The sequence below is a fragment of the Polypterus senegalus genome, chromosome 10, assembly GCF_016835505.1.
Source record: "Polypterus senegalus isolate Bchr_013 chromosome 10, ASM1683550v1, whole genome shotgun sequence".
In the NCBI taxonomy this organism is placed as follows: Eukaryota; Metazoa; Chordata; class Cladistia; order Polypteriformes; family Polypteridae; genus Polypterus; species Polypterus senegalus.
This window is the reverse complement of record NC_053163.1, coordinates 107,741,957-107,766,654: the sequence shown is the minus strand read 5'-3', so window position 1 is coordinate 107,766,654 and position 24,698 is coordinate 107,741,957. Positions and strand designations below refer to the sequence as shown.

At 39.4% G+C, this 24,698-nt stretch overlaps 1 protein-coding gene across 4 annotated transcripts in view; it reads right to left on the bottom strand.

Annotated features, from left to right (window-relative positions):
- The window catches only part of LOC120537396 (glutamate receptor 3), a 389,304-nt gene that overhangs the window by 105,730 nt on the left and 258,876 nt on the right, over nucleotides 1–24,698 (bottom strand). For all 4 annotated transcript variants that reach the window (XM_039766306.1, XM_039766307.1, XM_039766305.1 and 1 more), the window contains exons 5-6: nucleotides 22,481–22,534; nucleotides 21,670–21,831 (exon numbers count right to left, since the gene is read on the bottom strand). In XM_039766306.1, coding sequence (XP_039622240.1) covers nucleotides 21,670–21,831; nucleotides 22,481–22,534 — 216 coding nt within the window. The remainder of the gene's footprint in view (nucleotides 1–21,669; nucleotides 21,832–22,480; nucleotides 22,535–24,698) is intronic.

Below are 24,698 nucleotides of genomic sequence, written 5' to 3'. Positions count from 1 at the left end.
AACAAATCCAGCGTGCTCTCCTCTTCATACAGCGTATTGCTTTAGTCCAGCGTTGGTCCTTCATGACTGTGCAACCCCACTTGAGCACATGGTTATCACCTTAATGAGACATTCATTTCTACTTATATCTGCGCTCCTTGTTTGGTCTGATGTCTTGTTCTTCTATTTATATTCTGTAAATTATACAACTTAGGAAAACTCTTCTTGAATTATTACTGTTTAATTTGTATTTTCTTAATAAATTCAGCTAATTTTGTATGGATCGGACTGAAATGTTATTGACATCTGCTATGTTTTTCATTTGCACCTTTGTCTGTTTATTTGAATTCAACTCTTAAAAACTACATAGACACAAACCTCTGCAAAGTATGTCAAACAGGCAAACCCTCTGTCAGCTCAGATTCATGAACAGAACTCAGATTTTCTAAATTCCTTAGACAAGTAAAACACAAACAGGTTTGAGTATCCTGTATTCTCTGTATCTGTATTCTGTACCCTCTATCTAAACTCAAACTAGAATAAAATGTCTACCTAAACAACTCTGCTTCTGACTGACAGATGATTAGATAGATAGATAGATAGATAGATAGATAGATAGATAGATAGATAGATAGATAGATAGATAGATAGATAGATAGATAGATAGACTGAAAACAGCCACTTGCTGTATTGAAAGGGTCTGGTTTAGAAGAAGTTCGATGCAGAGTTAGCTCTTCAAGAATGTACTCTAGAGACAGCAGGGTTGTTTCCAAGTTTTACACCTAGAGCACTGGGTGGTGAAATAGAGGACTTGCGCTATTTTAAGGCTTTGTCACATTATGTGACTTTTTCAGCTATTTTCAGTCATAGCCTCTTTGTCTGAATCTGACATGCTCCTGTGAACTAAGTCACATAATGGAACATGCCCAGCGATTCACTCCAAGTAGTCGCTCTGATATAATCAAACAGGTTTGGTTTTGTCTTTAGTCATAGAGGTGGGCTGTCTGTGCAGACGGGCAATAAATGTTTGTCTGAAAGTACAATGCATAGAATAAATCAACAAGGAATAAGGAACGCATTGTTTTGGACCTCAAAAACTGGGGAGAAGCTTATCTGTCTGATGTTTCATGCTGAACTCACCATCCTGTTAACCCTTCATACATCCCCAGCTCTGTAACACAGCACTGTATTGGCTGTCAAAAAAGAGGTGAGCATGACTGAGCTATAAGATCAGCACACAATTGGTGAATTAGTCCAGTGATTTTCAGTCGTGTAGATTGACATGGTTTGGAGATAAGATCAGGAGTCAGAAAATCTGACATACCTCACAACTATAAGACGCGTAATGTGACATCAGCTTTACACAGCTGTTGTTTAAAAGGGCAACATCGTTTCTCTTCTTTTGCTTTCGGACCATATGCTACCACCTTAGAGTCTGGAGGAAAGCAACTGCTGTACTGCCAATTCTAACATTTAATTTCTCTTACTCTGGTACCATATGTTGACTTCACCCCAGGGGTGCTCTGTCCTTCTGCTAACCCTCTATAATCTCTTTCTCAACGTGATTTTATCCGGCATTCCAGAATGCTGTCGTTCTCTACTGACCTGGGCAAAAATGGCAGATTCATCCTAGTATCCAATTCTCTCTCTCTCTCTTTCCCTAATGTGGACCTCAAGTCCACTTACAAGGCGTCCTGTCTTCTAGTGGTGCCCCTTTAATCATCCCAGCATAATATTGTGCCATTACTGCTAGTGTGTGGATTTCTTTTTCTCTCTCTCTCGGACTTACTGTCACCTGTTTCTGTCCCGTGGTAAACATTTCTTTTTGGCAGCCCTTTCTCTACTGCACAACCCAACACTCCCTGGGTAAGAATTGGTGAGAAAAACTGAATTGGTGGCTTTGTGCTTTACAGCCCACTTCCTTAACCACAAGAACATTGACGTTGATGCTTAGCTATGCAAATTTTATGTGAAGTATGCAGGATTTGTGAAAAAGATACCCTAGATTTAAAAATGTTATAAATATTTAAATACAGAGGAAAACTAATTTATCTTTTTCATTAAATATGCATAAAGTCTTGACGTGTAATGTCATGTCTTAACTGGTTTTGATTTGATTAAACATTTGTAACTCTGCAAACACTGGAGTTGCTAGATTTCTTGCTCTTTTGGCTTTGGGCAGGGCAATATCGACTTCCTTCAAGTTTCCGGTAAGGCAAATCATCTCTTATCATTCACCCTCTAATATCCAGTATCTCTCCCATCTTCAGCCACCTCTCCACTTCTGCCCTAAATCTTGCCTCTAGCTGCCAGGAGTATAGGGTGACATGTGGTTGATTCTCTCTTAAAGGTTCTATGAAAATAAAAGGAAGTAGCACCACCAACTGGCTATTTGCTATTTGCTTCTTGGATTGTGCTATGCAACTGAGAAAGAGAGCTAACATTACCAATGCTGGAGACAGGGTTTAGGTGAAGCCAGAAGTGTTTTGGTGTGACTTTCATATTTATTGGTTTGTGTTTTGGCATTGTCATTGATAAAACAAAGTGACGACATTGTCAGTGCACACAATGCAGGTGTATGTTTCCATTACTTGGGGTTGCTGTGTATGTATGTACATTGCAACAGTATATACAGTATGCAGAGAGCACTGTTGCCACTTCTGAAAAAAGCTTTGTTTTTTTTAAAGATAAGGCTTTAGAAAATGTACTTGTTATGTCTATAAACCGTCGATTTATCCATAAAGTTATACATATCCACTGTAGTAGATGAGCATGAGTGGCAGAGATTAAGAAAAGCATCAGGCCAACTTGAAGTCATAGAGAGGCACAATTGCATACCTCAAAGCAGATAGGCTTTTTTAGATATTTAGTTAGCATTCCCTTTTACAGAAATTTCAGGCACACGCTTAAGGCTGTGTTTATCCTTAAAGAGGGTAGCTGCTGTGACTTTATTCACTGACATGTGCATACATTTATGTGAGAACAACAGCTGCATCCAAGACAACTGCTGTAAAAACAAACAAGCTGGTGATGTTACCAGCAAGTGACACCAAATAAACTATGTAAACAAATAAATGCTTAAAGAAAAACTGAATAGAAGATTATAATAATGGCATTATAATAGTGCTACTCATTCCCAGAATTAGAAAGCGACAACAATCTTAAGTAGAAAGAAGAACCCATTGTTTAGTTTGAAAAAAGATATTTTATTTAATTCTGCTAGCATAGGGACTACAACTCTGAACTGAAAAGGAGCCCCGGAAGAGAAGTTTAAGGCATTTCGATTTTGTTGTTCTGTTCCTGTCTAACTTTCTACCTTTAAGACAGATAAAACCCTGGCTTTAATGTAACAAGTGGCATCTGTGTTGTTCCTGTTTCCAGAAACTCTGCTTTGAAAGAAGTCGACATGCCCAAATTTTTAATTAGCACATGAGACAAATTTCAGTTTAGCTATGACTTTGCATTAGTTTTGACGCTGGCCAATGGTTACCATCTAGGTTCTGGTGTAATATATATTTATAGTGATAAGCCCATGCCACAATCTTTGCCAGTTTGTCTGATGATCAAAACCATGATAATTCTGCACATCTCTATTCAATTATAAGTGTGCTTGGAGAAGTCCAAGTTTAGCATGCCCTTAATAAATCTGAGCTAGCTGTTTTTGTCTTATTTGGTTTACTTCTCATTCCACATTCCGCTTGTTTTCCTTTCATCTGTAAAGCTGATTTACCAGCTAAGCAGCGGCTGCCTCAGTCCTGCACCATTTAAGACAGCTGTCTACAAAGGTGGCTCTTGGCAATCTGAATGCATGCTTCTCATTCAGACATATCTAATGTTTATGATTCTCATATATTCTTGTTTGAGGTTCGCTCCTTGCTTGAGCTGTGTTTTCTTTGACCCTAAATTTACATTTCCCTTTATGAAAGACACTTGTGTATGATTTCTTGGCTATGGCCATTGTGTATTCCTTTTGATCAACTAAGATACTTCGCCCTCTGCTTGCTTTGCTCACCAACCTCTATCCACCCCTGCCAGCACTACGTGCCATTGTAAAACAGGGGGCTGAATGCACCCCAAGGAGACACAGCTGCTCCTCCGAACCCTCTCTTAAACTGTGATACAATGGGAATCAAATAGTTTTTTTTTAACCTCCTCTATGCTCGATCAGCTGCTAGTTTGCTGCTGCTGCCATGCCGCGTGATGTGCACTTCGCTCGCCTACCCCTCCTCGACCACACACCAGTGCTACATGCCATTGTGAAGAGGGGACTGAACGCACCCCAAGGAGATAAGGTTGCTCCTCCGAAACCCCTCTTAAACAGTGTTGTGATGTAAGATTTTGCATATAACTTGATAAATGTTTTGTATGTCTTTATTTGTAATTTAGCTGAAGCAATGTAATTTAGTGTTACTTTGGTGAGAGGCATTTGTGTTTGCCCCCCCCTTTTTCGACTGAGTCTAATTGTAATTTTACGACAGGATTTGGGGGATGTGTTTTAAACCAGTTTGGCGAATGTTTCTTTGCTAAAGTTTTTCTACCCCCGCAAGTAGGTTAAGGTGTACTTTAACATACAGTATGGTCTTGGGGGAGTTGCAGGTGTTAAGATGTACTATTTCCCCTCATTGGTCTGAGATATGGCAGTTTGGAATTGGCTTGTCTCAGAGGCCTCTAATCACCATGATGTCCTATTGGCTGTAGGGGTTGCACAGAAAATCTATAAATTTGCTTGCTCAACCACATTCTCTCTCTCTCTTGCTAACCTGTGATGATGTAGAAGTATCTTTCTCTTGTTAACAACTGATGAAGACCATCACACCATGAATTGACAAGAACAGCGCAATGAAGAGCACAGCTTCAGCCATATTGAGACAGGCTTGAGGCCTGTTCTGAAGAAAGCTGAGCACCAATGATGGCTTAACTAGAGACATTAAGTAACCACAAGTCTGTGTGCCATCTGAGCTACACATCACCATTTTATCAGGTTGTATGGTTGCCAATATTCAAATGTACTTTGCATTTTGTTATTATTTATGAATATTATCAGTAATAGATTATTTTATGTGTAACTTAACTCCTGCTTGTCTTTTTACTACATTTAATTCCCTGAGGTTATAGATATAGAAGGGAAGGTGGGGATAAGGTATATAAAATAATACCTTATAGACAGTGGTAAGTCTGTGAGATTAGGCATTCTAAGGCTACATGTTAATAATACAATAGGGGAAAGTAGAGCAATATATATATTACTCTACCAAGATAAAACAAACAGTGATACAACGGGAAACAAGTAACAGTTGTTTTGTTTAACTCCTCTTTGCTCGATCAGCTGCTGGCTTGCTGCTGCTGATGTGCCGTGTGATGTGCATTTCGTGCGGCGTTTTGAACGTTTAAAAGCCTGTACAGCACCTGTCCTTTGTTGTACTGCCTTGTCTCTGTTCTCCCCCAGACATCCTCAAACACTTTTCGACCTCTTTTCGCTGTTCCATTATTTCACTGGGTAATATTTTCTGTTTGTTTGTGTTAATGCAATCTTTACTCTCATTTTTTGAGACTGTCAGATTTTCCTACTTCCATTAACTCTAACCTGCTTTGCATGTGTATTATGGGACTTGCTTCAAAAGGTTGTAAGTATGACGTGACTTGTCCGTCTTGCGGGATGTGATAGTGTCTCTCTGTGTCTCTTCAAAACATCAATGTCTCATCGCAGCAAAAAAGTCTTGTATTGTCGCAAGATTTTTTTTTTTAATAGTGTGACATACTGTATATAATATTAACAATACAGCTGGCGAAAACATAAATTATTTTTAATTTTTAACTTTTATTCATGAAATTGAATCATGACAGTGTGTCAGCCTGGACCCGCCTTTTCCTTATAGGACGTTATTAGCTGGCTTGGTGTGGTAGTCAATGTATATCGAATCCAGCACTGGAGTTCTCTCCAAGTGGTCGACAAAGCTGATTGAGGTGGACAGATCAATTATAATTTACTATCATGAACAGCTTTTGGAAACAGCATAAACTTAATCAGAGTTAACTTTCTTGTTGATTATTAAAAAGTGTTACTAAAAGCAAGCAGTAGGTAAAAAACACTAAAAGGTAAGCAAAACACGAGCAAAGGTACCAAAGACACTAAAGATAAGGAGAAATCCAGAAAAGAGGCGAAAAAACTACCCTAAGAGATGTGCTTCTTTTAAAATTCCTAATCCTACCTTTACGTGACAGCTGTTTAGGAAATGTTGCCAGGCAACCAGGCCTGATTCTAGAGGTGAAGCCACCATCATGCCATTTAATTTCAGACGCCCCTTCACCCTATAATACCTTCACTTGTTTTTCAAACCAGTGTATTTAAAATTTAAAATTTTCACAATTTCCTTAATGTCAAAAAAATGTAAGAAAATTTCTTCGTAGGCAGAAGAAAACTTGACTTACACATTTAATGAATCGCCGACAAGTTTAATTAATTCATCAGTAAAATTCCGATTAACACTACAAAAACTTTTGATTGATGTGCTGTGTACTTGAGCTGCCACCATTCACGTGTTGTGACTTGGACGTTTTTCTTTGAAACAAGTTACTAACATTTGACGGGAGGTGCCGAGCCTACTATCATTTTGTTGAGGGTGGCCACAGGTGTCCTTTATGTTCAGCCGCCTTCGTGCATGTACCCTTTGCATGACCGGCAGAACCGGGCCTGTAGGCAACGCAATAAGAGGGGCAGGATTAAGGCCAAGAAGGATGTGAAGGAAAGAAGCACAAACTTTAAACTCCAAGCTAAATTGTTCTGTTGGCCATAAATATCATGCCTATCTTCTTATATAATACACGACTGTGGCTGTCCGTTTGTCTTTCCAGGATTTTAAATCAACTGCAGCTCTCAAACCGTTTGAACTATTGACCTGAAATTTGGTACACATTTACTACACGATGTCTACTATCTGCTTTCGGGGTGATGAATAACCTCCAAGGTTATTCCTCTTTTTATTTTTATTGTATTTTATTGTAGAATCAACTCTCTGCAGTGGCCAACAGGGCGGCTGTGTGGCGCATGTGTACGGGGGCCGTTTTCATCTCTACCACCTTCACCGTCACTTCCCCTACCTCTTCATATCTTAAATCATTCTTGAGGCAGATTGAAGACTTAAGTGCCAACTTAAGTGAAAAATTAAAGAAAACGTACTACATAATTGCAACACAAACACTGACTCACTTTTAACGCGAAAAGATGCCAACGAAAGAAGAGAAGAAGCGGGCCGTTAGGGTGGAGAAATGAAGAGCTGCTCAGGAAGCAGCAAGTGCATCAACCTCTGAGCAAACAAATGGTAAACGTACAGAGAAAGAGTATGAAGACTGTGAATGCTCAGGTCAAGCGTATTCACTGTATGTTCTCGTGTAGTGCGCCGTTACTGGTAAATCTATAAAACATCGACCCCATAAAGAAGTGGGAAAGTATGACGAGGAATAAGAAGAAGAAGAAGAAATATGTTGTATTGCTTTTTAATCTTAAGCCTGCCTAGCGTTGTGTACTTCCATAATTCGTTTACTTTTATTTTACTCACATTTACTAACATGGAACCATGGCTACCAAATTCAACATCTGAGTTTGACATTAATGGGCTGAGTGGCGGAATTCCTGTCTCATTTCCAGCTAAGGCAGAATTTAATTTAAATGATGATTCTTGCATTCTAGTGCTGGAATAGAACTTACAAGGCTTGTGAATCATTTCAGAAAATACTTTTTCACTTCTGGGGTTTAGGGAAACTGTAATGACTTACTAAGACATGCAACTGAAGTTGACACCCAGACAGCTTTTAAAAACTGTCCGGGTGACAAATTAGCTAACCAAACATGCTTGTGGACTGCATGGGCTCCTCTCTTTGTTCATATTCCTTAAGTTCTAAAAATGTAAGTGATAATTACAATAATGCAGTGCTTTTTTCTCATTTTTGTTGTTGTCAGTAGTGCACATGTTCTTTGGGATGACTTCCTTAATGAAAGGCAGAATACAGAAATAAAGAGTGAAGTTAAGAAGGCCAGTCAAAGTTTCAGCAGCCTTTACTAATATGAAAAATGGTAGAAGTCTATTTTTGGCTGCATTTAAATACATACACCCACATGCGCTTCCATGCAGAGCCCACCAAGTATGACTCTGGCGTAACCTGCAAAGACCCCCTGCTTGAAAGCAAGGCAGGCAAGCTGACAATCTAACCAATTAGTCTGATCCTAAGGAAGAGAGGAAAAAATTCTTTTTATATTACATTTATGCTGACACAGAATTAAAAAAAACAACTAGAAACGTCATAAAAATATCAAAAAGTGTAACAAATCTGCTTCGTTTTAAATCACCAACAACCCCAATGAGCGTGCTAACATCAAGAGTAAACAGCATTAGCATAACATTAATCTCTTTTTAAATGCTTGAGAAATTGTCTGTCAGGGAATGGCTGAACTTATTTCATAATGCTTTAATTAGTGCGTGTTTTATTTTCTGCTCAATAATTTGGAATAAAGCTAGCCTTATTAAGTAACTTTGCATTCAAATCTGCTCACTGTGAATCTTAACATTGGGTGTCAATATTAATTAAGACAATGCAAATAATTAGCATCTCCAGCTTAGTTCAGCCAACTATTAAGAACCTAGACATCATTGTCATATTAGCCCATTAATCTGTTCACACCGTGAGAGAAAATGTGGGAAGTAAAGGTGTGAACGGTTCAGTTCATCTTGTAACCCATCAGCAGGGCAGGATGGCTGCAGCAGCAGACACAACATACAAGAAGAAGTTTGCTTTCGAGGGTATAAAGGCCTTCCATTCATGAGTTTAGTGCTGAGCTCAATACTGAATGCTTAGATTTACAGTGCTACTGTTATGGGGAACAACAATCCCGACCAAAATAAAGGGGTTAGAAAACAGATGGGTGGATGAACTGTCACCCAAGGGGACAAATATGCAGGAACGTGAAGAAATGACAGTAACCATTCTGCCACTGTGCCATCCTGACCGCTTACAGCATAGCCATATTCGTAAAAACACAAAAAAGTGTCATTATGTTAATTACTGCAATCTGTATATAAATATTCCTTTTTAACAGATGTGCACAGACAAAAGGCTCCTTCAATCAGTCGCACTTCATATTTAATGACACTCATTCCCCATTCTCTGCCTACTGATATTCCCTGCCCTGACTGCAAAATTTTACAGAAGTCCTTGGAATGTCCTGCCAAGAAACTCCCTCACATTTTCCACCTAATTCTTTTTCCCACTTACAGATGCATAAGCATGCAACAAAAAAAAAAAAAAAGGAAAAAAGGCTGACACAAACTGATTAAATTAAACACTGGGATTTAGGTCTCAAGGCAATTTTATTCCCTTATCAAAAATGCAGGACATCAATTTTTAAACAAGCTTTTTGTCTGCTGATAAATATTCTGGGTTTGCTCGGTTAATGAGTAGGGCTCAAGATGAGGGGAGGTTGGGCAGCAGCCTCTTAGCGTCCAGTTTTCTGCTTGCAGTGCTGGATATTCAGATACTGTACAGAGTTTCTAGAAGAGGAAAAAGTAGCTGAGCACAGTGAATCGATTTCCTGGTACGAGTCTCTGTCACTGATTTCTTTGTTTTTTTTCTTCCTCTCTCTCTTGCATTTTCATGTTACTGTTTTGTTTTTTAATGTTAAACTCTACATGCTTTCACAATCTTTAAATGGCACGTAGGCAGCAGTATGGCATTGATGCTACACCAACACAACGTTCTCCCTCCCGGCCTGCGAGAGTGGTGACTTGGCACAGCGTAAAGGTGCATGGGCAGGAGCTTTGCTCTTTGATGTGACAGCATTGCTGTCCTCAAGTAGACATTATGGAGTATATATAACGTGTTATATGTTGAGCCTTGCGGTGGGCTGGCACACTGCACAGGGTTTGTTTCCTGCCTTGTGCCCGGTGTTGGCTGGGATTGCCTCCAGCAGACCCCTGTGACCCTGTAGTTAGGATATAGTGGGTTGGATAATGGATGGATGTTGAGCCTACGTGCAGATCATTTAGGTTTGTAACCAACAATCCATGTGGGCAACGCAAGCAATCCTACTGTGAAAGACAACTCAGATTTACACAAGTCATGTAAAAAGTGCCATCAGCCATGCCATGCTCTCATGTTATAAAAGAGTGATGGCATCAGATTTGCTCTGGGTAGTGCATTGGCCAAGGTTTATTCATTCATTACCTTTAAGTGGCTAAGAACTGGATATACTGTATGTGCTCCCTAACCTCCAGAGAAATATATCACAACTTCCAAGAGGTCTTCATTTGGAGAGTGTAAGAGTTTCTACAGCTTCATGCTGTTCTAAATTTGAGTTATGAGCAAGGCCTTCCTTAATGTGTTAATAACAGGGTTTCTGTATCCCATAAACATCAGGGAACAGTGCTATCAGACACTACTTCCAGGGTGATTCCATGTTCTGAGGAGCGGTGCCTCTTTGCTTCCAAAGCACAGATTTCATATCAGATCATCTCCACATAATAGCCAGATATGGGATATTTCCCATTAGAACAACAAAAACAGGATACTCCTGGTACTCGTATAAAACTCATGAAACCACTGCGTATGACACAGCGTTGTGATGAAGGAGACAGCCTGTTTCTCCACATAAGGCAGTCATGCTGTTACATACTCATCTTGCACTTCACTTCACATCTTCTGCACTTCTAATCTAGTTTGTGACATTTTTAATGAAATTTTGTGTAGAGATTGTAGTCAGAAGCCATATATGCTTGTAACCTGATCATCCAGGATTGAGCCCAGATAGGATTTGGAAGAGGGGCTTCCTTGAAACGAAATGTTTGTTTGCAGAAGTGTTGTTTGTTGATCAACTTTCTGGACCACACTTATCATGCACTGACCCATCTACCGAACTGAATTACTTTTTTGCGACTTTGGTGCTTTTGACATAATTGTCTGCGTTATTTGGGAAGACTGTCTGCTCTCAGGGTCTAAGGGTGTTTCAGGGCATTTCCATGCTGATTTTTGTCCTTTTCTATTTTTCTATTCCCTTTTTTTTGGTCTTGCTTATGTTTTAGCACTTTATGTATTGCGCACATTGCTTTATGCCACAAGCATTCTAACCACAAATATGCATGGATGTGCCAAAGTGTCTTTTTTACATAAAGAACATGACAGGTGTGAAACACTATTGTTTAGAGTTAAATAAAGACAAAAGAAATGAGCTTTAATTAAAAGAAAAGCCCTTAGTGTGACCAGCAGGGGTGCCTTTTAATGTAAAAATAGAGGAAATTGTTAGTTACTCGTTTCTGAGATGTCAGATATATGAAAATACTAAACTTGTAGAAAGTCTTGAGACAAGCTGATGTCAAACAATCAAGTAAATATTAGTTAAGGGAGGAAAAACATACACTGTAGTCTAAAATGCTTAGTCGGAAACTTGTAATTCTTAAGCAAAAACCGTTCTCTCAAGAACCAACAGAGTCAGAACTGGCTTTTAAATTGGGTGCATCTAATATTGATGTATGTGCAGAGACGCACTGCAACAAGCAATCATCCTTAGATGCGAGATGCTATGTGATTCGCATCATGACAGCATCAAGGCAATGACAAACAAAATAATGGAAACAATGAATAGCATTACTTTTGAAAGAAATAAAATTCCAAAACAGAAGCAAAATACATTTAACCTGCTGAGGATCATGACACTTGAGGGAGAGGAAAAAAAAAAACCCAAAAAACTGTAGCATTCATGAACAAGTCTGAATAGAAGAACAGCCAAGGAAGATCTTTAGGTGGAAACCTTATATCACAAGAAAGCAAAAGTGAAACGTTGGCTTAAGAGAAAGCAAGTAGGTGAAGCTGAGAGTACAGCAGGGAAATTGAACAAAAGGTCAAAGAGTTCAACAGGAACAAATTATGACAGATCTTGTGGAGGAACTAGCAGAGAAAAACTTTACTGATGGGTGGGCAAAAGAACAAAGGACAGTATGTAGATGTTTGACAGCAAATTACAACTCTGTAGAAGAAAATGGACAGTTAATTTTAGTGCTACAAAGTCAGGACACACTCAACATTCTGAGGTGATGAAGGAATCTCAGTTTTTAGGTGTATTGCAATGGCAATGGACAAGTTAAATCAAGCAGGGATGAGCCAGCAGGAGAATGAGCTGGCATTACACCAGGCCTGTAAAAATGACAGCTCTGCACAGCCAAATGCACTTTTTCCAACCAGTGTGGCAAATGGTGAGCAGTCCTTGTAAGGAGAGTGAGTCACCTCATTGAGCCATGCAAAGAGCAAAGAATCCATCCATAGTGGTGCCTGGCACTGACGCTACATTATTGCTTTTACTTTTTTTGTTTAAAACATTATCTACAAAGCTCTCTTTTGCATTTCCTGTTTTAATTCTTTGGCCTCAATTTTATCATTTGTTTGCCTGTTAATCACCTTTCCAAAATCTATTACTCCTTGTTTGCTGTTTTAGGTACAATCAACATGCTGGCAAAAGGCCTCTGTGTCCAATTAATTCCAATTGTTTACTGAGAAAGCAACAGTGGATAGAAAAGACAATGTTAGTTGTGAAGAGGACACTATTCACAGGCTTGTAATAATATAGTACTAAGAAATTTTACATGAGTTATGTCAGTTGTTTCCGACTTTAATGCACGTGGTATTCACACATGTCAGATGTCTTTAATTCTCTGTCTGTAGAATAGCTGATGTGCTTTAGCCATAGTTTCTAGTAGGATAAGGTGACCTGATTCTCATGGGCTCGCTATGGAGTAGGGATGGGTATTGGATCTGGGTGGAAGCACGTCTGGGGTAGTTTTCAGTGCGGTTGCTTTTAAAGAGTCGACCATATAATTACCTTTTTTCATATTTTGTCATTCTCTGTAATGCCAACATAAGAACATAAACCTATTTGTTACCAATGTTAATTCTTGTCACACATGTGTGAATAGGAGGCAGCTGAAGGGCTTGAGTAACTGTAATGCTACATCAGACCAGGAGGTGGCGGAGTGTGCTGACTATCTCTCTCAGTTTCTTGCAGACCATTCTCGGGAAATCCTGGTAGGTATCAGTGCCTGTGATGATGTCACTTACAGTCTCAGCGCTTATGATGACGTCACTTCCAGTCCCGAAGACGTCACTTCCAGTTCCGGCATAAATTACATCATTTCCTCCACCAGCCTTTAAAATCGCCATCTTACCTCCACATATTCAGTTCTGTTTTAGACTCAGTCTTGTGAACAACTTTTCTTTTATTTCAACCTTTTTGCAGCCAGGACATAATATACAGATGGCTGTCCCAAACCTTTGCAATTGTTTGGAGTTGTTTTGTGACATTAATCAATACTGTAAAAGTACAAGGAGAGCCAGTGTTCTGTCATAGATAGAAGAAGGCAGAAAAAATTACATCTGAAAAGAACAGGAGATGGAAGAGACAAAACTCATAGGCAGGGTGAAAATTACCAGGAAGTGAACATGACACCAAAACAACAATGCCAGAAAAGTTGAATCCAAAAACAGTATCCAAAAAGTTTTTTTTAACTCTCAAAAATTCTTAAGAAAACTTCTAAGAGCACCATGAATTATCTTTTGTGAGAAACCAGAATCTTGGAATCGGTCTGTCATGTTGCACCGCTAACAATGAATGATGGTAACACATAATGGTAGAAACAAAATGGCATCATGGTACATAACTAAAAGTTAGAGTCCAAAAACAAAATAAAAGTGAAAAATGATTGTGAAGCTATATTCCTCTTAATTCAAAACCTCAAATAAAAAAATTAACAAACTCAAAGGAAAGTGTATTTCATTCAGAAAATAATTCATTAAGTGTCAATATTCAGACCACCCAGGTTTCTGTTTTGTTTTCTTCTTTTTCTGTTTTTCTCTTCTTTTTTTCTTTTGATTTTACTCTTAATTATGTTAATTGTTACTTGTTTACTGAATTGTGAATGAGGCTTTATGTAACTGAGCATCTAACTGACATTTGCCTTTTGGGCTCAACCTCCAATTATCGTGCAGTCAGCTAAAGGGCTTCAAGTGAATGTAAGACTGAGCACTGCTTGTTGTTGAGGCTCGGGCATAAAACTCTTGCCTTCCGCCTCTCTCTCTTTTGCCAAGTTCTCCTCCTCCTCTTCTTCCCCCTAAATAGTCAGTTTCTACTTCTTTTTTGTCAATAAATTGTACTGACTCAAGTCAAGACAGTTGAAATTTGAAAATGGGATTGGTAGAAAAGACATGGTCAGAAAGTAGGCTGAAGTCAATACCAAAGTGACTGCCAACCTATCATCAAAAAATAAGAATGCTAACCCAAAAATCAAAGTCTAAAGCCAGAAAAAAAATTCTGTTCAAAAAAACAGAAAGTCAGATAGAGAAAACAGCTAAAATAAATCCTAAAATCAGATAATCAAGGAATCTTTGAGCCAACCATGATGCCTTGTCCTTCCAGATGATGTCAAGTGCTGTGCTCTCCTGGGTGCTGTTGGGATTGATCACCAAGGCAACAACCAACACTAACTGATCAAAGAGCTGGCATTCAATAAACAAAAGGCCTTCCTGATGAGATACAATAAAACTTAAACATAACTATTGTGAATATTCCCAAATCAATGTGAAGTTCACATTCCTCAGGGTTCAAAACTCCAGCATCCATGAAAACTACATGCCCAACAACCATAGAGAGGCAGGGAAAAGTAAAGTTAAATAACTCATTACGACATAAGTTTGGTTTCTGTTTATTAATCTTGTTTATAATTCAGTTTATTTAATAGGGCTGATTATGTTAATCATTTTTATCTTTTTAATGTTTAGATTATTGGTAATTGCTCAAGGCGTGCATGAGATTGTAGCTACACCCTTTCCTTAGTAATTCAACTTGGATTATTAAGAATTTGTTTATTTCTTATTGAGTACTGCCATTACCTCTTTTGTCTTTGTTGTTTTTTTGGGATTGAAAATTTTATTCTTTATGGTTATTATTTAATACATCTATTTTCCTAATTGGTTTAATTGATTAATAGTGAGACCAGCTTTGTTATAAGGGTTGGAGACGGTGGCACTGAACAGAAAGCAGGAGACAGAGCTAGAGGTAGCAGAGTTAAAGATGTATTTGCATTGGGCGTGATGAGGATGGACAGGATTAGAAATGAGTACATTAGAGGGTCAGCTCAAGTTGGACGGTTAGGAGACAAAGTCAGAGAGGTGAGATTGCATTGGTTTGGACAAGTGCAGAGGAGAGATGCTGGGTATATTGGGAGAAGGATGCTAAGAACAGAGCTACTAGGCAAGAGGAAAAGAGGAAGACCTAAGAGAAGGTTTATGGATGAGGTGAGAGAGGACATGCAGGTGATGGGTGTGACAGAAGAAAATGCAGAAAGATATGGAAGAAGATGATCCACTGTGGCGACCCCTAACGGGAGTAGCTGAAAGATGAAGATTTTTGTAGGATTTAGTCAGGTTTTCTCTTTTTCCCTTGTAATTATATTATGCTAAACAACTACTCTGCTCTAGTCATATAGACAGAAGTATTGGTGCAATATGTTACTCATGTCACAATAATAATAACAACAAAAAGGAGGCAGACTCAATTTTAATATTCATACCACTATCCACAAACTTATATAAAACCAGTCAGCAAAGATACTGGTAGCATTACTTATAGCTGAGGTATAATTCATAAAAAAGGTGCTGACGTGAATGGCGATTAAATATAATACACTGATACTGTATATACCAATTAAAGCGCCATGTGCAATAAAATGCAGAGTGAAGTGTCTACATGAGCTGCTGCAGTGGATAATCAGTCAAATCTAAAACAGGAGCAAATAAAGATTTTTTAAGAAAAAGCAGAGACATCTAAATGGGCCTGATATTCACTATATGGCAAAAAGGTATATGGACACCCCATTCAACTTATTCCGGTATTTCAGCTGCACACATGGTTAACAGGCGCTTAAAATCAGCACACAGCCATAGCACCTCCATTGACAAACACTTGGAGTAGAGTGGGCCCTACTGAAAAGCTCAGTGACTTTAAATGTGGCACTCTCGTAGGATACCACCTTTGCCACAAGTCAGTATGTGGAATTTCTCCTCTGCCACATCTGTCCTGGTCAACTGTAAGTGCTGTTATTATGAAGTGGAAGCATCTAAGAGCAACAACAGCTCAGCCATGAAGTGGCAGACCACGCAAACCCATAGCGCAGGCCCGCTGAGTGCTGAAGCGCATAACATGTAAAAATCTCCTCTCTCTGTTTCATCAGTTACAATAGACATCCAAGCTGTTTCTGAAAACAACATCAGCACAAGAACTGTGTGTCGGGAGTTTCATGAAAGGGCTGTCCAAGGCTAAACAGCCACACACAAACCTAAGATCCGTATGCGCAATGCCAAGCCTTGATGGGAGTGGTGTAAAGCATGCTGCCATTGGACTCTGGAGCAGCTGAAACGTGTTCTCTGGAGTGATCACTCACACTTCACTATCTAACAGTCAGACGGACAATCTGGGTTTGGTGGACAGCAGGAGAACCTACCTTCCAAGCGGCATAGTGCCGACTTTAAAGCCTTATGGAGGAAGGATAATGGTCTGGACTGTATTTTAGGGTTTGGGCTAGGCCCCTTGGTTCAACTGAAGAATACTGTTAGACATTTTAGACAATTGTGTGCTTCCAATATTTTTGCCACAGTTTGGGAACGTCCCTTTTCTGTTCCAGCATGACTATTCCATTGTGCACAAAGCCAGGTCCATAAAGGCATAGTCTGATGAATTTTGTGGGTAGAAACAAAAGTGGCCTGACCTCAACCTTAATGAACACCTTTGGGATGAATTAGAATGCTGATTACGAGCCAGATCTGTCTACTCATCCTACATCTGTACCTGACCTCACAAATGCCCACAGACACCAAATGTTGTGGAAAGCCTTCCCAGAAGAGTGCAGGCTATTATAACTGCAAAGTGTGGCTAACTTGATAGAAACACCGATGGTTATGGAATGAAATATCCAACAAACTCATATAGATGTGATGGTCAGGTGTCCACAGACGTTTGGCCATATAGTGTATGAGACATGTGGTCAACATACAATAGGAGTGATTTCAAAATTACAACTGCAGTTCTTTCAGTTCAACATAGACTGCATTTTCTTTGTTTGACTTTTTTTATGTTCCTAAAGGAACATTTCCTAGAATGTTTCAGTTAGTCTTTGATGGGACCTTGTTCTAAAGAGAAAATCATTTAGAGAACATTTGAGGTCCAGAAGATAATTGTTCCTGAAAGAAATGATTCCTGAAACTGTTTTATTTCCAGACAGCAGCCTAACCTTTGATTCTGAGTAAAGCATTTTTGAGTTTGTTTCTATTTTGGATTAAAATATCTATTCCGAAATCTTTCTTGTCCTTCTAAAGGTTAGCTCTTCTGTGTCTTAGTTATTTAAGGCTGAATGAATTCAATTGTGGAACTTATTTTGAGACTCACATTTGATTTGTTGGCCCTGTGATAGTGCAGGTCGGCTCCTTGCTCCCACTGTAATTTCGGGATAGTCATGACAGAGATGAGCTGAGCCGATGAAGACTGTGATAGAAACATTAACTGCTTGCAAGCTACTAAGGGTTAATAGTTGACAAAGCTGTTTTGCTATAGTGGCAGTTATTCATACAGGAGTCTGTCATAAGACAGGGTGCCGTAAGCTGACATAGGACAACTTTAACTTTCTTTAGGAACGCATCAGTTTGACATAAGAACCTTTCCTTCTTAAGGGTCTATCTGACAAGTAAAAAAATAGAAACAGAAGGCCCATTAGTGTAATAGAATAAAATGTTTAAGTAAACAATATTATGCTTTTCTTATATATAAGGGGAAGGGGGAGGAAGAAGAAATTATAAAACGCCAATCGAAAATTGTAACTTGGCTTTTCTGCCTTGCAATGTAGAATCCAGGTACTCATCTGTGACTAAATAAAAAATCTAATTGACTGAACTTGTCCTGTCTTCCTTGGGGGGTTTTCTCCCACAGGACAAACACACCAAGCAAAGGGATGGTGAATAGTACAAGTGCTTTTATTAAAAAAAAAAAATAAAACAAAACAAGTATTCATAAAAGGGCAGTGCTTCAAACAGTGCAATAATAAATAAATAATCCCTAAAAAGAAGGTGACTCTGTGGAGGTTAAAATCAGAATAAATAAGTCCATTAAAAAAACGAGGTTAACATACAGGCATGAAACTGTCCTTTCTCATAAGCCCAGTGCATTCTTCTTTCTCTCTGGTGGCTCCCCTGCTTATCCTAACAGGCCTTGCAGCCGAAGAGTTGCCCTACCGACAGATGAGGCTGACCTTCCACAGGTCCAGGTCCCTGCCATCCCATGGCTACTGTAAGGCTCCTTCTCCAGACTTAGGCTTGGGTCCTCAACAGCCATGGCACTCACACTGGAGCTCATCTCCCAAGCCTCCTCGACCCCCACTGCAGTCCTGCTCCTGTGCAGCATGCCATACACGCTCTATACACAGCTGTAGTGACCCAATTTTAACCCCCGCGAGTGTTGGCTACACACTCCTGTCCAGGGGCTCTCTTCCCAGCTGCCTGCATTCTCTCTCTCTCGAGCCTGCTCCCTTTAGCTCGCTCGCATCGTCTCCATCTGCCTTCTTCTGTCTCTTTCTCTCTTTAACCTCCATTCATTTCTTTTCCTTTCTTTTTTTATTTTCCTCACTCTCATGCTTCCCTTTTAAAATGGGGTTGTGGCACAGCTGCGGCAATTAGCAGCTCCCATCACCCCTAAGTGCTAGGCTGTCCGCTTCTGCATCACGCACCGCAACTGATCTCGCCTACCACACCCCCACCTGAAGACGCAAGTCTGCCGATAACTTATTTAAAAGATGCCAATCAGTCGTGGAACTCACTTTACCACAGGCCCTTCAGAAGACTTTTTCGAGAATAGCATGTCGCTCACTTCCTTTTGCATCTGTGGCTATATACTTCTATGGATGTATAGTTTGAGAAAGGTCTCTGAATCACATGGTGACATGACACAAAAAAGGGATTTGAGGCACAGAGTACGGTCATCCTACTTGAGATTATAGTGGAATACAATGAGCAGGTGTCAATAAACAAAATACCTCTAAACACCAATTGAAACCACAAGGGGTAAACACAAATGCTGAGTTTAAGTGCAAACTATGTAAAAAGCAAAACAAAAAACAAATGATTATTTTACTTATATTTGTATAAGATAAAACTCCTTGTAAACCAAAATAAGATGACCGTTACCTGCAAAATGTGGGCTTGAATGTTAGTTGCAAACTTGCACGCTATGTTAACAGCGATTGACATAAGCATCAAACCCTTGCAAAACAAACAGACCGACCCCAATGACGTTAAAAGAACACAACCTCTAAACTGCATTCCCTAAAGAAATAAATAAAATAATGAAAGTCTCTTTAAAATAATTACTGAAAATGATAAAAACAGCACAAATAGTGCAAGATCCTAACATGTGGGAGCACTGCGAGACCCCTGTCCCACAATGCCCTGCAGTAACTCCTTCCCTAGTCCACAGTTGGTGTTTGAAGTTTGCCTGCCTTCACTCGAGCCCTGTTGTGCCCTAATTTGCTATTATTATTTAAACAGGCCTCTGGCAGTCTCTCATCATAACATCACCAGATGTAAAACTTGTATCTTTTGCTTCAATTTGTTTCATTTCTCTTATTTTGGTATGAAAGATTTAGATATATATATAAACATATTTTTAATATTATTCTTGAGTTCTTGTTTTTTCCATCTTACATTTTCAGAATTTTTTTTGTGTTTACTGTTTCCTTACCAATTACATTTCTTTCTTTCTTTCTTTCTTTCTTTCTTTCTTTCTTTCTTTCTTTCTTTCTTTCTTTCTTTCTTTCTTATGTCTTCAAGCTGACACTTACATAACAGATTGTATTTGATCACACAATACGCCTGCATACCTCTCTCAACAAGAAGATAAAGGTGGACACAAAAGATATGATGATACTGTGGCCAAGATTCATGATGTGAGGACCACCTTTGGCAACACTGGTATCCTAGGATAAATTAAAGCGCATTGAGTCTTTATGTCCATTAAATACTTTACAGTATTTTTAGAAAAGAACATCAGATATCAACTGTAAGTTTAGTTTCCTAATTTTTCCAGCACAAGATCCCACAACGCTCTAATAGATTCAGTCAGTACTCGACATTCTGTCTTGCTGGCTGCCAGGAATTGCTCGACTGTGTGGCACTTCACATTAGGGAATGAAGACAACACACCTAATGTGTTCATGTAGAGTACCCTTTGTGTATTTCTGAGCAGGTATCATTTAATTTTAATTAAGTGACACAGGCACTTTCCTGACCACTCCACAGAATAAGTCAGTGCAAAGAATTGGATAGTACGTAGACTCCTATAACATCAAATAAAGTTTCAAGAATACCTCCTGTTATGTGGATTAGGAAGTTTGTGACTGCCACACCACAAAACAGTAGTCCCCTCAGACGAGTCCTCCAGATTTACTTCATAACAAGCACAGTGCTAACAACTGCAGCCCCCAGAATACTACAGTCAGTGAATCTCTGTGCCCCCACACCATGAAGGCACCATGCACAATCACACCGTGGAATGAAGAACAATGTTTCTTCATTCTCGGACTGTGACTGTTCATGATTCACGTTTTTTTTTTTTTTATTTTGAGCCTGTTACATTCTTTCCATATATCTAAGACTTCTTTCTCACGGAGATCTCAGTTTTGTTATTGCATTTGACCCTTGATATTTTACAAACGTTGAAAATATTTTGATAATTGTGTGCAACCATTTGTTTTTATAAGGGTCTGACTATTTTGGAAGCTGTTTTATTTGTAGGTGCTATGCACAAAGCTATTGTGGGACAAACTACACTTGACAGTGAGCATAAAGGTTGGAGCTGTGCACTTCTAGGTTGTCCAAGATCATGGACTATTGTAGAATTATACCTTTCTGTTTTTCTGGTTGCATTTAATCATTTTTGCTACAGATAATTTAAGATTTGCATTTTGGTGTTTTGCCGAATGGTTGATCTGTGTTTCTGGGCTTAACCTATTTAAAACTTTTTGGCAATGATTTGACTTAGTGCTTTAGTTCTGTTTAGGGTTCTGTTTCTGGTTTTGATCTCCTCTTTTTTTGCTCTGTTTCACCTTTTGGTCCTATCATTTAGTTCTCATGGCCTGCCGTATTTTTCCAACAGGAGGAGCACTGCTGTCAACTAGTGCCCTAGAGTACCTTCTTAGGGTCTGGTATTTGAGCTTTTCAACTTCTAAACACCGGCACACCATCAGTTGTGTATTTATGATTATATGACTGTCTAGACGTGGTGACTACACTTATGCATTCCACCACACAAGAGGATTTTCAGGCTCTAAACTAGGCAAGGAGACATATCTTTTCAATCTAAATCAGCATGGTAGAGAACAGAATTAGAGATAAAATAAAAATAGCAATAATCCAACCTTTAAAGGAAAATAAGTTACTTGGTTTTGCTTTACCCTCTGAAAACTAGCCTTGTTTTAAAACACAAAGCGTCTGGAATGATGCCGTGAGCTGTTGTGTTGTATAATTCAACATACCCCTACCACCAGAGGGCAGCACTTAGTAACCATTTGATAAAATGTGGATGTGCATAAATAACCAGAGTAGTAAAAAATGACTTACCTTAAGTGGCACATTTTTGGCTTCAGGGAACTCTCGCTCATCTAGTCGCACCCAGCGTTGCATAAATTGCTGCACAATGGGATTTTCAGGATTGATAATCTGAAATCCGGTTATGTTTGCACCACCTTGGAGGACCCTCTCTAAGCTCACGTTTGAAAAGCCCTGTGAAGGAAACAAAAAAAGGAAAATAACTTGACAGAAGACCGCATTAGGAAACATAATATTGTTTTCAATTACTTTTCTTCACGGAGACTAGCATGGTTTGTCATAATAGAATGCATGTCACCAGTGAAAATCTCATTTCTGGGAAATTTCCTGAAGGCGACAAGATGGCAAATAGGACTCACGGCTGAGGCAGCCTGCCAGTGAAGCTACTCGGTGATCTCCGCTTCTCAACTCTTATTACATGTTCTGCATTTGATTACCAAAGGAGACCCCTTTGGTGACACAGCTCTTTTGTTAATTCTAGGTGTCTGTTACAGCCATAGGGATTCTGGTCTCTCCACTAATGACTATAAAGGCATAAAGATGGCAATGCATGTAGTACAAAGCGGAATTTTTTTTTCCTCTCACTCACTTCATACACAGTGCGAAAGGGTGATTATTTTAATTGCTTTTGGGGGAATGTGCCATTCAGATGCACTCATCTGCCAATCATACTTTAACTGGTAAAGACGCACCACCCCTTTTTCAACCCACATACAAATAATGAAAGTAGATTTGCTACAAGTGATTAATATGATGCAGGCACTAGTTAATCAGAATAAATCACAGCAGCACAAACCATCTGTTGTTATGTGGTGCCACCTACCAGGTTAGCCAGCATGTAATGGTAGCCTCGACTGTGCTTCCCAAGGCTCACGACCTGAAGAAAAGAAAAATCTACTATTAGCATTAACATTTAAGTGCAATCGTGCAAAGTACAGTAACAAAGGTCATGATTTCATGGTGTCCAACCATATTCCATATGCCACATTTTCCTGAGAAGAACATCTGAAAGGGCTTCAAATAAAGACTAATTAAGACAAAATTTTCTTTCAGGCAGAACTCTAGAATGAGCGTGAACCACTGGTTAGATTTGTATCTGAACATCAATTTAACCTTAGCTACTCAGATTTTCATAGCTGGGTAGCATGGCATAAGAACACCTCCCTTACCAGCCAAGCTGAAGTGACTCACACAGCCAAGGGTGCTTAGGCCGGCTGACAAATGTGTGGGAGAGTGGTATCCCGGATGCAAAAGCTAAACTGGGTTGACATACACATGCTATTAAAGGAAAGGCAGAATTCAGAGATGTTGGATAAGCTATTCATCTTTTAACATAGAATTCAAGTGAAATAAGTCACCCTGTGTAAGGTCGCTGAAAGCACACTCTGATTCAAATTAGCCTGAAGTCAGGCCGAGGAACACTGCTCTTCTTTATTCTGTGCTGGCATCTTGTCGAGTGTGAGGTTGCAAATGAGATGAAGAGACTCTGAAAACTGATGGATGTTTGGATTGGACTTTATTTTTAGAATGCAAGCCTGTGTCAGTTTAAAGTTACTCTGCCAAAAACAGGAAAATACATATATATATTGTCACAGACGGCTGGGGTTCTTACCCAGCCGGGACGCCTAGAAGGACCAGAAGCTGGAATTAAAAGCTTCCGGGTCAGGAGGACACAACCGCCCTGGAGCAGGAGAGGATCACGGGAAAGGAGGAGAGACTTTCCTACTCGTTGGGACCCGTGGCCACCACCAGGGGACGCTTTAAGCCTCCTGGGACCCGGGAGAACATTACTTCCGCCACACTTGGCAAGATGGCGGAGGAACCTGCCAGGGACGCCCGGAGTGCTTCCAGGGCAAAGGGCAGCACTTCCACCACACCAGGAAGTGCTGCCGGAAGTTCGTTCCCAGCCACCTGGAATGCATCCGGGCGGGAATAAAAGGGCCCACCTCCTAACAGTCAGGAGCTAGAGTCGGGAGAGGGAGCAGGACAAGCTCGGGAGGAGATTGCCAAGGACTGAGGAAGAGAAGTCTAATACTGGTGATTATTGCTGAGTGCATTGTGTGTGATGGTGGGACTGTGTTTATTAATGAAAAATAAACGTGTGATTTTTATAAAGATGTGGTCTCCGACTGGTGGTGTCCAGGCAAGTCTCACAATATATATATATATATATATTTATAATATCTACACAAATAAAAAATACATAAAAATTACATAAATGAGTCCTCTATAAGTTTTTAGTGCAATATAAGATAACCAACAGTGTTAAAAAGACATATCTCCAGCTGCTTAACTGACTAATAATATTATAATTTATGTACTTTATTGTCATGCAATGCATTTCTATATGCTTCTCAAAAGCACATATACACTAGTTTGGTTTCCATTCAGGGTGCCTTCTGTGTGGACTTTGCATGTTCTCTCTGTGGTCTTATTTCTTTCCTGAAAAAATGTGCAGATATGCTGGTGTGTAAAAATGATTTTAACTAGTGCAGAATGCAGCTGCTAGAATCCGAACTAGGAAAAGAAAATCCAAACACATTTCTCCAGTTTTGATGTCACTACACTGGTTACCTGTGTCTTTCAGAATTGACTTTAAAATTCTGCTTATGGTTTATAAAGCCTTAAATAATCTCGCTTCATCTCATATATCTGAATGTCTGACACCTTATATTCCAAATCGTAACCTTAGATCCTCAAATGAGTGTCTCCTTAGAATTCCAAAAGCTAAAGTTACTGTAAAAGAAGTGGTGAGGCGGCCTTCTGCTGTTATGCACCTAAAATCTGGAATAGCCTGCCAATAGGAATTCGCCAGGCTAATACAGTAGAGCACTTTAAAAAACTGCTGAAAACACATTACTTTAACACGGCCTTCTTATAACTTCACTTTAATTTAATCCTGATACTCTGTATGTTCGATTCATTATAATAACTATTCATGGTGGCTCTAAAATCCGTACTGACCCCTACTCTCTCTTCTGTTTCTTTACCCGGCCTGCTCCACCACCATATACTCAAAGCATCATGATGCTCCAACATTG